The 13,912-nt window shown below is 38.8% G+C and overlaps 2 protein-coding genes across 4 annotated transcripts; both read right to left on the bottom strand.

The window, feature by feature from the left end:
* Positions 1 to 269: 269 nt before the first annotated feature.
* Positions 270 to 1,378, bottom strand: LOC116200168 (zinc finger A20 and AN1 domain-containing stress-associated protein 3-like). Its single transcript, XM_031530905.1, has 2 exons — positions 1,218 to 1,378; positions 270 to 1,118 (listed from the first exon to the last, which is right to left on the bottom strand). Exon 2 carries the CDS (start codon positions 1,058 to 1,060, stop codon positions 575 to 577), a length of 486 nt encoding a protein of 161 aa, XP_031386765.1. The 5' UTR covers positions 1,061 to 1,118; positions 1,218 to 1,378; the 3' UTR covers positions 270 to 574.
* Positions 1,379 to 2,238: 860 nt separating this feature from the next.
* Positions 2,239 to 6,387, bottom strand: LOC116200167 (pentatricopeptide repeat-containing protein At2g27610). 3 transcript variants are annotated; one of them, XM_031530904.1, is made up of 3 exons: positions 2,971 to 6,387; positions 2,690 to 2,793; positions 2,239 to 2,572 (listed from the first exon to the last, which is right to left on the bottom strand). In XM_031530904.1, the coding sequence occupies exon 1, from the start codon at positions 6,234 to 6,236 to the stop codon at positions 3,612 to 3,614; it is 2,625 nt and encodes an 874-aa protein (XP_031386764.1). In that variant the 5' UTR covers positions 6,237 to 6,387; the 3' UTR covers positions 2,239 to 2,572; positions 2,690 to 2,793; positions 2,971 to 3,611. The 3 variants fall into 3 exon arrangements, with proteins under 3 accessions (XP_031386764.1, XP_031386763.1, XP_031386762.1); XM_031530903.1 differs by having other exon boundaries at positions 3,165 to 6,387; XM_031530902.1 differs by having other exon boundaries at positions 2,239 to 2,793; positions 3,165 to 6,387.
* Positions 6,388 to 13,912: the final 7,525 nt, after the last annotated feature.

The raw sequence follows: 13,912 nt of genomic DNA, 5'->3' as shown, positions 1-13,912 counted from the left end.
TTTTAGATATGTAAATTTGTTCTCATGATTAGATTACGAATTGTCTTTTGAGGGTACGGAGGAAAAACGGGAATATGTCAACTTGTTTTTATACTTTTTTAATTAAATTTCCAATTTCTGCCATCTTTTTATCAAATGTCCCATTCCACCATTTCATTTACGGGAAACCAGGAACGGGCCCCTAAACCAGTTGCCGCTCTACTCTTTTCGGATTAACATTAAAAAACGAAAAAAAAAAGATGTAAAAATAATAATCATTTCAGTAATAATTTAAAAAGTAGGACGAGAATTATGGAAAATATTAAAAAGGTCGTCGAATTTACAAGAACCCACCACACATGACAATAACCCCCCCACTATTACCCACGCCGGCCCCCCCACGCAAACCCACACTAATGGCCGGCAAGCCCCACCACCTAACAGAGGCCATCGCCACCGGCGGCGCCGCGATGGGAGGACCGGCGACAAGTCCGCTTCCCCCGAACTTTTTTTTTTCCCCCTGAAAACATCCAATCCAAATCACACTAAGACGGAGATCGAATCACGAAGAGGCGAAATTAATTCAAATGGTTTTTCATATCTTGTCGAGCTTTTCGGCCTTGATGACGGGATTGGCCTTGGAGATCTGCTCCCTCCCCACGGACTTGAAGTCGAACCCGCAGGCGTGCTGCTCCGGGTACCTGTGGGACCCGCAGAACGTCATCCCGCACCTGCACTTGAACCCCGTCAGTCCCACCCGCCGCCTGCACGTCCAGCACCTGTTCGCCAGCGGCTGAACCTCCGCCGCCGCCGCGACCTTCTCCTCGACCGGGGACGGATCGGCGACCGGCACGCTCGGAGACGAAAAGAGCGGGGAAGGAGAGGCCGCCTCGGCGACGGCGGAGGAAGAGGAGGAGGCGAGGGTCTGGTTGAGGGCGAGCTTGACGTTGGAGGAGTGCTGCTCCTTGAGCTGGAGGTCGCGGTAGCACTTGGAGCAGAGATCCTGGGTGGCGGGGCTCCCGAAGAAGCCGCAGTTGTTCGCGCACAGCCTGGGGGCCTGGCACCGGTGCTCTTCCGCCATTTCTCTTCCGCCGGAGATCCAAAAATCACCAACGACCACCACAACACAAACCGAAAACCTGCACATCCACACCACCACCAACCCCAATCAGAACCAACAGATCCACAGATCTAAACAACAGATCCACATCCGGTGAGGGAAGATGACGAAGATTTACCGTCTCAATCAGCTGCAGAATCGATCCAATCTGAAGACGATGAGATATGGATGAAGGGAGCGGAGAGAGAGGAAAGAGAAACGGAAGGGAAGCTCGTTCGAGGAGAGAGAAATTGGTGTGGGGGGAAGGGGGAGGGGGGATGTATTATGGGAGGTGGGTGGGGGGAGGGGGGATTCTCTGGTCCCAGGCCTTTGCCGGTGGACGAAGAAGATTCCACACACCTTCTCTCTACTCTCTCTCTCTCTCTCTCTCTCTCTCTCTCTCTACGCTTTCTCTCTCTTCGGGCGAGAAATAATCAATATCGCTTTCGCTTCTTTTGTGCCAAACAGGTGTATAATTTTAATTTAATTTAATTTTTATTATCTCTCTCTCTATAAAAATAAAAATAAAAAAGGCACGTTCCGGGTCGTCCAATTGGGACGTGTCTCCCTGGAACCCGTTCAGGCTACGACAACTCGTCCCAATTTTCTGTTTAAAAATAATTGAATTTAATTAATTTGATTATTTATTCGCTATTTTTATATGCTTTTTTTGGAGCAAACTACAAAAAATAATAAAAATAAAAATCAATGAATGCATGTCGACATTTCTTTCTTGTTTTTTTTTTTGTTCTTGACTAATATAATAAAAAAACGTAACTCCCGCTGAGCTAATTTTTCTTGAAATGGGATGCATATTAGGTCTCGAGCTTATCGGATACGTCCACACCAAGTCACGAGCATGTAGCTTAGCATTGAAGAAACTGAATTTCCAATGGGCGGGCGGCTTCTTATTTACAGCCTGGGTGCGAATCGCACTGTGAACATCTCATGGAAGGGGAGCAACGTACTATGATTAGTTCCAATAGTCACACCGGAAAAGAAAGTCCGGGCCGACCTTGACCGTTTTATACTATAAATTGGGCCGGTGGTGGACCCAGGTGAGGCCTAAACCCAGTAAGAACCGTCATGATTCAAGCTCCGATCGGGAAGCCTCCGCTGCATTCCCATTTTGTGGGAGCTTTTAGGTATGGCTGGAAAAGGAAAACCAATGATGTTTATATATAACTTAGCCAATTCACGAGCTTGTTTGCTTGGCCGAAAAGGATCGGTTAGAACAAGAACTGTGCCTCTCGTTTTCCATGACAAAAATCATCCTTCGCTTCAAGATCGTATTGTCGGGTGGAAGATAAAATATTGACAGCTATATATAACGAGTATCAATGGCAAGGCAATTGATGAGATCAATAGGCTTCGCATCCAGTCAAGACGAATAGTTCTTCCAATCTTATCAATTTGCTGGTCAAGCTTTGCAAGCAGTCATCACTTGGTCAAAAGAAACAAGATGATAGCTCCGCGATGAAGGACAATTATATACTGCAGCAATTAATCGAATAAGAATCACCTTTTGATCAATGTCATGAATGCCGATATCATTGATCTTTGAATATTAGGAGGGCTGCTATTTACAGATTCATCTTACTGGGGCCATACCTACTTGTCCGAGATGTTGAAACCTTCTTCCTCCTCCGCAGTAGACAACCATGTAACGAAAGACAAGGCCGGGGGGGACTGGAGACTCCAGAGTCCGCCTCCATCTGAAATGGAATTTTGGTTCTTAATTAAACAAATGATTTCATAGTTGAACAAGATGATATGCATATATATTGTGAAATATAACAATACAATTCTTCAAAGATCGATGGAGAGATCAGATCAAAGTTAGGAGCATACTTTGCAAAAGAATAATAGCTAGTTAATGTGTCAGTACTCACAGCAGTACAAGCTATAATCCAGTTTTGTTCCACTGTGAATCATCACGGTATCAGTCACAATGACTCCACATCACAAAACTAAGGGCTAGCTGCAGTTCCATAGCCGTAATTCCAGGCTCTAGGAATGATTGTTAGATTCTAGAGGATTTATCAGTGAGTCAAGTGAGTCAGGCTCATAAAGAGTAGATTCTTACTGAGTTCCTCAGCTGCGTCTTTTGGGATCAAATGTGCTTTTCACATCAGCAATCTACAATACACCGGACCCATGGCCGAACTTAAGGGGCCCTGCATCATCTCAAGTTACTGATAAGATGCTGATGCAGAAGCAGACATGGAGCTGTTCGCGTAATTGAGGAACTTAGAAGCAATTAACAGATGCCAAACCAAATGTGGAGCTCTTTTGGCAAATTGTTAAATCTTTTCCGATGTATAATCCATCAACTTGTAAGAATTTTTAGCTCACAGTAGAACAATTCCTCCCTCGCACCTTCAATAATTATTGGTTTCCTCACCGTGCCTATCTTTCTGAGGAAATGTATATCCATCTTTGCAGTTTAGTATGTGTCCCACTCTGCCATATTCAAGTCCATGCATACTTGAGCGTGGAAAAACCATCTTCTTTGAACAGGAATTAGGAAGTTTCACCAATAATCGCCACATGAGCACAACCCTCCTTTAAAGTGATGGAATCTGTTTGAGTCTCTGACTACAATCTCTCTCCCTTCGATCTCTGAAACCATCTTGAACACAGTATGACAGTCCCTGCACACTCGGAGGTTCTTCATTATCTGTATAGGAGCCTCTGAGGATGTGGAAATCAACCCAAAAGCAAGGGCCAGTCTCTCGCTGTGTTGCGACAGGATCGCTTCTTTGTGCTCCTCCTCGACATCGTGGAGAACGTAATTCGTATCAGGTCGGTACCCCGCATCCCTCAGGCGGGCCCGCAGCTCATCGAGCTTCGCATAGATCTGACTCGCCAAAGGGTGGGAAACATCACCTGCCAGGAAAGAATGTGTCTTGTTCTTCACCTCAATCCAACTCAAGCCAGCTTCCTTCTTCACTCTCCTCTCCTCCATCATTCTCCTCACTTCGCGTCTCTCATCCCAATCCCCTGAAGCTGCATAGATGTTCGACAGCAAGACATAAGCAGCTGAGTGATCTGGCTGGAGAGACATAAGCCTCTCTGCAGCCACCTTTCCCAGCTCGAGGTTCCTCTCAGCCCGACAACCTGCCAATATGGACAACCATGAAGTTGCACTAGCTGGGAATGGCATGCTCCTTATCACCTCCATTGCCTTCTCAAGCATCCCCGCTCGGGAATACAGATCCACCATGCATGAATAGTGTTCTTTCGTCGGTTTGATACCGTGATTTTCCATCATATTGAAGTACCTTTCCCCTTCTTCCAATAACCCAGCATGAGTACAGGCAGAAATCACCCCAATAAATGTTACAGAATCCATCGCTATATTCTGACTTTTCATCTCCTCAAAGACCTCGAGGGCCTTCTTCCCATCCCCATGCTGTGCATACCCAGAGATCATGGAATTCCACGAGACCGAGTCCCTCTCCCTCTGCCGCCGAAACACCTTATTCGCATTCTCGATATTTCCTCTCTTCGCATACATGGTCACGAGCGCGCTGCTCACAACAAGGGCGTTGCTAAAGCCCGATTTGATCGAGCACCCATGAAGCTGCCTCCCCTGTTCAGCTCCTGCTGTTGGTCCTGCACAAGCATTAATAACACTCGAGAAAGTATACTCGTTCGGTCTTATACACCGTTCTCTTCCAAGCTTCATAAAAACTGTTACAGTTCTCGCACTGTCACCGATCTGAGCATATCCTGCCAGAATTGCAGACCATGAAACTATGTCCTTCTCCTCAATCGAATCAAAAACTTCTGTGGCAGCATCAGAGTTCCCTTCCTTAAAATAAGCATCTAAGAGTGCAGTTCCCACTGTGGATGTTCTCTCGTAGTTGGTTTTAATGACCTGAGCATGAATGGCAGAAGGACAGACAAAAGGGTGAGCGGTTAGGATCACAGAGTAAGTAAAGCTGTTGGGGTACACGCCATCCCTCGTCATTTGGCGGAATAAATCCACAGCTCTGGCAGCCCCACCATTTTGCAAGTACCCGCTAATCAGGGCTGTCCACAAAACTACATTTCTGGTTCCAGGCATTGTGGAGAAAGTTGTCAATGCATCATCCATCTCATTGCACTTGCTGTAGGCGACCATGAGTGCAGTTCTAACACCATCTCCAAAAGCAAACCCACCTCTCAGAACTCGACAATGAAGCTGTCTCACCAAAGCCAAGTTCCTATTGTTACCGCACAGTTTGATGACGGAAACAAAGGTCACTTGGGTGAGGCCAACTCCTGCTGTCCTCATCTGATAGAACATCTCAAGAGCCTCGGAATCACATCCACTCGAGACATAACCCCCGATTATGCCATTCCATGAGACATAATTCTTCTCGTCCATGGAATCAAAGATGGCTCTTGCGGATCCTAACATCCCAACTTTAGAGTACATGTTAATCAAAGAATTACCCACTGTCACATCCCGTTCGAGCCCGTTCTTAACCACCATGCCATGGACTTGAGTTCCCCTTTCGGCCACCAAACTGCCATCAGCCACGAGAGCTCCAAGAACGGTAGTGAAAGTAAACGCATTAGGCTCGACCCCCGCCCCCACAATCCTACGGAACAAACCCACTGCTCGGTCAGTCAGTCCATTCTTCGCGTACCCGGAGAGCAACGAAGTCCAGGAGACCACATTCTTGTCCCCCATCGATTCGAAAACTCTCGTCCCATCCTCGATGTGCTCGGATTTCATATACATGTCGACGAGAGATGTCCCGACACTGACATCGCCCTCGAAGCCGGCCTTTATGCATCGGCAGTGGACTTGTTTGCCCGCGCATTGATCGGGCAGGGCCCCGCAGACCTTCAGCGCACAAGATAGAGTCGAACCGTCGACAGGCAGACCCGACTGGTGGATGTACGCGAAGAGGCTGAGAGCTTGCCAGTTCTGGTTTTCGCGGGAGTACTGGAAGAGCAGGCTGTTGAAATTCTTGGAGGGGTCTCGGTCGGGACTTTCCTCGAACAGGTGCCGGGCGTTGTGAAAATACTCTGAGCTCAATGCGACGGCGTGGGATCGGCGAAGGGGAGTTGAGCTGTGGATGATACGTAAATGGGATTTCAGAGTTGGGTCGTTGCGGGCTCTGATCAGTGCTCTAATGGATCCCGAAGAGGTTGTTGTCATGCTCTCCTCTGTTATCTCAACCTTCTGTTGGACTTCGACCAGATGGTTGACGGTTGGGGTTGACTTTCAAAACATGTCGATTTTAAGAGGGAAATCCTCTAATTTAACAATTGCTCGAAAAGAAAAAGGTATTTTGCAAAAACGCCATGGAACTTACATTGGAAAGAGATGTTCATGTAGATTTCTATCGAATATGAACAGGACCGTTCACGAACCCCTCAGAGTTCCAAGATCAACCCGGGCCAATGGCAATAATCCGACGAACGAAAGGTACACTAGTTCATATTGGAAGGGAGAACTTTGGATTTTCGATCGCAATAAATTTTGTGATAGGATTAATTTATCATTCTAGTTGTATAATTACTTATTGACATAATAGTAACTTAATTTGCCAATAAGGCTAAATGCACCATGTAGTTTCGTAAAAAAAAAAAAACTCGCATTACTTTTATATTTTTAAATAATATTTTCTTTTTTTATTATACAAACTTTTCCATTAATTTTACAGAAAATTGTAACAGTGGGGGTATGCTTTACTTTCATTATAGTTGAGGGAGCAAATGTCCTAAAGAATTAATTCGTGAGGCAAAAGTGCTCCCGCCTCTATAGGTCAGGGAGTGAAGATGTATTCTATTTTATTAGGGTAAATAACCTAGAAAAGCACATGCTGTTCAAACATTCCCTGAACTTTAAAATTTTCTAAAAATAAACGAAGTTTCAAAATATCCCTAGTCTAACACGCCGTCTCCTTCCGTCCAAACAAAACCGTCAAATGCAGACATGGCCGTTAACTTTTGCACACATGGGCGTTATCCTCCACGTAAACGTCATTAAGTTCTGGTCTGAGCCTAGGAAAAATGAGAATGAGAATGAATATCAGGAGAGGGAGTGGCCGTGAAGGTCATGTACTAATGATGAGGGGATCATTTGAGGAACTTCATTGCAGGAGATGATGAGGATGATCCGAGAGATGGTGATCTGGAAGGAAAAGAAAGTGATCAGGAGAAGCCATTGAGAGTGCGGGAAGGAGAGAACATTCCAGCTATTCTCGTGACCGAGAAAAGAAAAGCTCATGAGTGCCGAGAGTCTTCTGATACCCGGGAGTTGGAGGAGGAAGCCGGAGAAGAAGAGAGCAGTAGAGATTGATGTTGATGATGCATAGGAGCTGATGGTCAAGCTTAGGGTCGAGAGGTGATGGCAGGTGTCCAGAAAGGAAGAGATAGAGAGAGAGAGAACGAGAGAGAGGCTGGTGATTGTGATCTGGTCTCATTCAGTTCAAGGCAGGGAATGGGCAAGGTTATATGTTGACTGATGTAGCAGGATGGCGTCCAGAGAGAGAGTGAGGGTTGCTTTGCTACAATCGAAGAAGAACCGCAGGGGAAGGGAAGCAACCCCCGCAGTTGCAGAGCTGGGGCAGGCCAGAAAAAAAATGAAGTTGATGGAGGTGACGGGAGGGCACACTTGTGTGAAGATGATGGAGAGGCAGATGATGAGCATGGGAGTTCGGCGCTGGGACAGAGTTGCAGGGAGGAGCAGGTTGAACTCGGGGAAGCAAGCTAGCAACCTACACAAACAGCAGAGAAGAGAACCAAAGAGAAAGGAAAAAAGAAAAGAAGAAAAAAATGGTCAACTAGTTTTGGAAGAAAAAGAAAAGAAAAGGAAGGGATGAAGAAAAGTGGAACAGGTTTTGGAGGGAAAAGGAAATTGGGGAGGGGGGAGGCCCGCCAATTGCCTTAATGGCTTTTACTTGGAAGATAACGGCCATGTGTTCAAAAGTTAACGGCCACGTCAGCATTTGACGGTTTTGTTTAGACGGAAGGAGACGGGGTGATAAATTATGGAAGATTTTGAAATTTCATGTTTTTTTAGAAAATTTTTAAATTTTGTACTAGATTAGGGAATGTTTGAATAGTGCGTGTTTTTTTAGGTTATTTACCCATTCTATTATAGCTTAAACTTAAAGAATTGGTCATAGGGTGTCCGCGATCTTTTAATTTTTAGTAAACATTTTGTAAATTTAATTTAACAATATTATAGTAGTAATAAATGCTCAAAATACATAAAACTATTAGTTATATAAGAAGTTTGAGATATATATATTGGAATTGGAAAATTCTATGACAAAATCAAATCAGTGAGTCACGTCCATCTATATAAATTATAAAAACCGACACAACGCCTCAAATGTTGGCACGTAGAAGGAAGGTAGTCCGTCATTGAGTGACATTTGAACTTCTCACAAATCACAAAGCAACAAACGACAACTTTTTATCGTACCGCATCACTCATGGAATTCTAAAAGGTCTTTCAGCTATGAAAAAAAAAGACTAGATATTACATAGTCTAAAAAATATCACACTATTCGTGCATTACATGCCCTCATCATCTTCACAAAATCAAGACAAGAGTTGTAATCCTACAAGTTGTAGGATCTTCAATTTTATTGAAAATGCAAAAATTCAACTTGTAAGAAAATAAGTAAAATATTTAATCAAAATATGATTTATAAGAGATAAATTTTAATCAAATATGTTTTAACAAAATAAAAAAAATTAAACAACTAATTTTTTAAGTAACGAAACTCTACTAAGATGGTCACATGCGAAATTTTTATGTGGCTACATACGAACATTTACTAAGGAGGCAATCGTCATTTTATGTTACTTATAAGGTTATTAGAAAATTGGTCAAACTTTTTTGAATATAAATAACTATTCTATCTGGTGCGTATGCTTGAGATTTTCGTCTAGTTCATATAATTACGAAGAAACATTACAACACTTTTATTTCAGCAATTATGACTATGAGAAATTAAAGGAGAATGACTAAATTAAGATATACTAAAAAGGTCTCATAGTTACTTTAATGAGGATTTAAGTCCCAATCATATATTGATAGTAGAATTAATTACAATCAATAAAGTGTTGGTTGAGTAATAAGCAGTTTTAACCCTTTGAAGGAGGAGAATACAAGTTTGAATATCAAGAAACGCACTTATTGAGAAGGAGAATAATCTTTATTATTAAATCTCTTAAAATTACGAGAGTAATGTCTCCCACAATTTTATTTACCGAAAAAAAGAGAGTAATTACATCATTGAGTTATTTCAAACTTTTCTCTGCCATAGGCCTTCATGGATCTCTCTCTTTCCGCCTTCGAAACACTCACCGAATTCGAAAGCTAATTTAGATTGTCCCTTATCCCCTTCAAAGTAAGCTCAAAGGATTTAAACCAAAATCTTGAAATAAATAAATAAATAAAGTCAAGATTAATTTAGCTGAGTGAGGGCAAAAGCTGGTCTTCGTGACCAAAATAATTTTACTCTTTCTCGCTCTCTGTCAGACCAACTTCAAGCCAACTACCCTCATTATCGACTGAATTCGAAAGGGTTAGCATGTAGCTTTTCTGTTATTAATATAATAAGAGCAAAGGATGTGAACGATGAATATGTTTTGAAAAAAAGAGTATTTATAAGTAAATCTTGGTAAATTGATTTTACTGCTTAAATTAGAGATTCGGGGAAGATATAATATATACTTAAAGATGTATACTTTAAGGAAGAATTATTTTGTCAAACAGGTTTTATTGTCACCTTAGCAGAAAACCATAATAAAAAAATTGTAATGTTTGTATTATCAATTATAATATGTAAAAGCTGAAGTGCGACATAAGGGATCCATTTGGAAAATCTCCCAAATTTTACGGTGCATCTTTCCACATCGTACAAAATCAATATGAGTGCTTAGATCTCCTCATTTAATATGAACCGTTCATTTTAGATAATCTTTTTAAAGTATTTTCATTATTTACTTTATTTTCATCCCACAAACATTCAATAGTGTTACAAATTAACATTGAAGAGTCCTTATTGTCTTCTTCCCTCACAAGAAGAAGCATGACAAAGGCATAATAGTATTTCATCTCCCCCGAATTAACATAATGTCGAACAATCTTAGGGAATTCTTTTACACTAGAGTCAAGCTCGACCTCGCACTTCATAAACCATTGGGAGTAATCCCTTGCCATCTCGAATGTCTTAAATCGGGTCATCTGAGAGACATAGATTTTGAAGAAGTGCAGTTGCCCATTATACTATCCATAGTACCTGAACCTCCTGGTTCCACAATTCCGTGAGATGAGAATTATTGGAATTGCCCCGAGTTGTTCCTTGTCGACATCAAAGTAAAAGGGAGGACCTTGACGGGTGATATGATGAACAGCTCCATTCCAGAACACTCCGTTATCCAAGATCGTATCACATTTTATATAACAAAAGGACCAGATCGTGATTTTTCAAGGGTGTTTTTGAAATTTTAAAACTTATAGAAATGGATAGTCCAGATTAGATTGAGAGGAATCTAATGGCCCAAATTAATTATGTATGGTGTGAAAAACAAAAAATACGCACTGAAGAAGTAGCCGAAAAATCTTACCTCATCATTAGATGACTTTTCAAGTGAGAATTTCTATTTGACAACCCTTTTCTCATCGTAGTATGACCTTTTAAGTGAAAAATCTAACAGAATTCTTTTGATTACCCATTTTTTTTGTTTCTTTTGTGATGTTTAGAAAAAAATTTCTTCTTTAGAAAATACTTTTTTTTGCAATTTTATATTTTTTTAGTTCTTTAAAAATGGGTTCAAAAAATGAACCTCGTTTTTTGAAGAGAACCAAAAGGAAAGGTAATAATCCATTCCCCAAACTGTTAAAAAACAAAAATCATTTTTTCGTCCTTTATTTTTATTTTTATTTTAGTTTCAACAGATTTTTTTGAGGGGATCGTAGGTTAGAACTATGCCAAGGTTTAAGACAAAAATGAAATAGAATCCTTGTTATGAATACCGTCTGTCAATCAATTTTTTGGAAATGTTGTTTCTCATAATTGAACACCATTATAGGTGCATTTAACATGCATTTCTTTATTCAAATCTTTTAAGTCTTCGGACCATTCAGGAAATCGAAATAATAACATACAGACTATATTTTTGCTATTATCAATGAAGGTAATATAATATATTTTCTAAGAAATTATTGGTCTACTAATATCGAACCTCTTATTATTTGAGCAAATAGATTGCTATCCCAGGCTTCTGCTATTTCTATTCGTGCTTTCTCTTCTCTTTTGTATATCTCTCTTTTTTGTCCTTTTTTTCTCACTTTCTTTTCTCTTTTTTCTCTGTATAATCTGAAATTTTTAATTTTTTTGTTTTTTCATCCATCTAGGTTTTTAAAAATGACTTTCACTAGTTTGGGAAATATTAAAAGAAAAAAGGGGTTTGTCTTTTCTGTCCAAAAAAAAAGAGGGAAATGCTCATTTGCTTGAACCAGGTCCTAGGTAACAGTTTGACGTCCTTGAGCACGCATGGATCCTTTGATTATGTCTCGGTGAAAATCTGATTGTTACGAATAATGTACCAAAGCCACTTCCTCTATTCAATCAGGGTCATTAGTATTTGAGCATTCAGTATCAGTATTTTTTTGCTTATCAGTAAAAATTACTACGCGTTTGGCTTTTCTTGAACGAATATCGTGATCCTTTGCGACATTTTCTTCATTTTCTCTTCCTTCTTGTTGTTCTAATTCATCAATTAATTTGTTTGACCATCAAGGAACTTTTTTACTGATGGAATGGAATAAGCCCTATTGATTAAGTTAAATGGATTATGTCGGTTTTTGTATGCATATGTTCAATGTATTTTAGATACTTCATCTATAGTATTTGTATATTGGGATAATTAAAAAATCTTTTCGAAAAATTAAAAATTCTCTCGACAATTTAAAGGTTCTTGTCGAAATATGGATTTTTTTTCGAAATTTAATGATTAGGTGTTATATAGATAGAACACAAGAAAATTCTTTGCTCATCATTGCATGACTTTTCAAGTGAAATAGTTGACAACCTTTAACTCATCGTTGTATGACATTTCAAGTTAAAAATCTAATAAATTCATAAAAGATTCATGTACCTATTGATTTAAGTTAAATGGATTTTGTCGGGTTTTGTATGCATATGCTCAATGTATTTTAGATACTTCATCTATATTATTTGTATTTAGGAATATAATTAAAAGATTTTTGAAAAATTAAAAATTCTCTCAATAACTTAAAGGTCCTTCTCAAAGTATGATTTTTTTTTCAAAATTTAATGATTCCATGTCCTATAAATAGAACATGAGAAAAATCTTAGCTCATCATTGCGTAACCTTTCAAGTGAAAATCTTTATTTGACAACCCTTAACTCATCGTTGTATGACCTTTTAAGTGAAAAATATAATAAATTCATAAAAGAGTCATGTATCTATTGATTTAAGTTATGTGGATTTTCTCGGTTTTTTGTTTGCATACTAGGTGCATCCCGCGCCTTATGCTGGTGTGAAGAAAATTGATTAATTGAAAAACTATCTAATTTATAGAGAAAACTTTTTAAAATTAATGATTTATTCATGTATTGAGAAATTTTTTTTATCTCTCAAGACCAATTATAATATTTATTTGCAATTTTTATGTAATAATTAAGTACCATAAGTAGGTGCATGCTTACGGTGTCACACGCAATTTATACATCAAGAAATGTTTAATTTATCGAGAAGACTTTTTGCTTTACAATAAAGTATTCAATATTTATTCATGAGTTAGATAAATTTCTTATTTTTCAAGAAATATTTTCGATGTTTTTCACGATTTTCTATGTAATAATTTGAATTCATAATTTTATTAAAAATGAAATAATAAAAAGTTGAAAAATTTAGAGAGCCCCAAATAGGAAAACTTTTAAGGTTAATTCCAGTTTTGTAATATTATAATTAGTCATTATAGAGAGAAATTCTTTGCCAATCTATTACAATATATAAAAGGCCAAAGAGCGAGACGTGAGAGCTCCATTTGCTAACTCTCGGCACATGATTTGTGCATTACGAGCTAATATTTTGTCAATTTTAAAAACTAAATGAAGATAACCAACATATATAATGAAAATAAAAAATATATACATACATACCGAGTGGATTTATTGCTACAAATTATGAGCGAAAGATGATAAATAACACTTATTTTATTCTTATAAAAATACTAACAATATATAAAAAATACTAGTCTTATGAAAATACTAACAACATATACATACATATATATATATATCAACCTTAGAGAGTCTTGTGTAAGGATAAAGGTGTTGGAAAAGATTAAGCAAATAGAAGATATGTGTAAAATGAATTTTCATGTCCACTATTTATAGAATATTTAGAACGTTGAATTGGGAAAAATATCTCGTATCTTGATGAGTTATTGTAAATTATTGAGAAGACTTTAAATTTTTCAAGAATACATAATTATATATCAATACATATAAATAATAAGGGCATATATCCAGAATTCATGGAATACGATAAAAAAATATAGGAAAATTTTATTGAGTCGGAATCGAAAAGTCAGATACACGAATTAATTCTCCGAAAAAGGCAATTACCACAATTAGAAATTTAATTCTCCAAACAATCCAAAAGGCGATTAATCACGAGTTAAGGATTAGTGAATGAAGCTCCCATAACATCGTTTTTAAGTTTTTATATATTATAATGATGTTCAATGTATTTTACATAGTTCTTCTATATTATTGTATTTAATGATATAATTAAAAATTCTTTTCGAAAAATTAAAAATTTTCTCAATAACTTAGG

This window comes from Punica granatum, chromosome 3 (genome assembly GCF_007655135.1).
Source record: "Punica granatum isolate Tunisia-2019 chromosome 3, ASM765513v2, whole genome shotgun sequence".
Taxonomy (NCBI): Eukaryota; Viridiplantae; Streptophyta; class Magnoliopsida; order Myrtales; family Lythraceae; genus Punica; species Punica granatum.
This window is presented reverse-complemented; position numbering and strand designations above follow the sequence as displayed.

Bases quoted from the DNA above. Each gene is read 5' to 3' on its own strand.
- LOC116200168 (XM_031530905.1), bottom strand. From the start codon at position 1,060: ATGGCGGAAGAGCACCGGTGCCAGGCCCCCAGGCTGTGCGCGAACAAC.
- LOC116200167 (XM_031530904.1), bottom strand. From the start codon at position 6,236: ATGACAACAACCTCTTCGGGATCCATTAGAGCACTGATCAGAGCCCGC.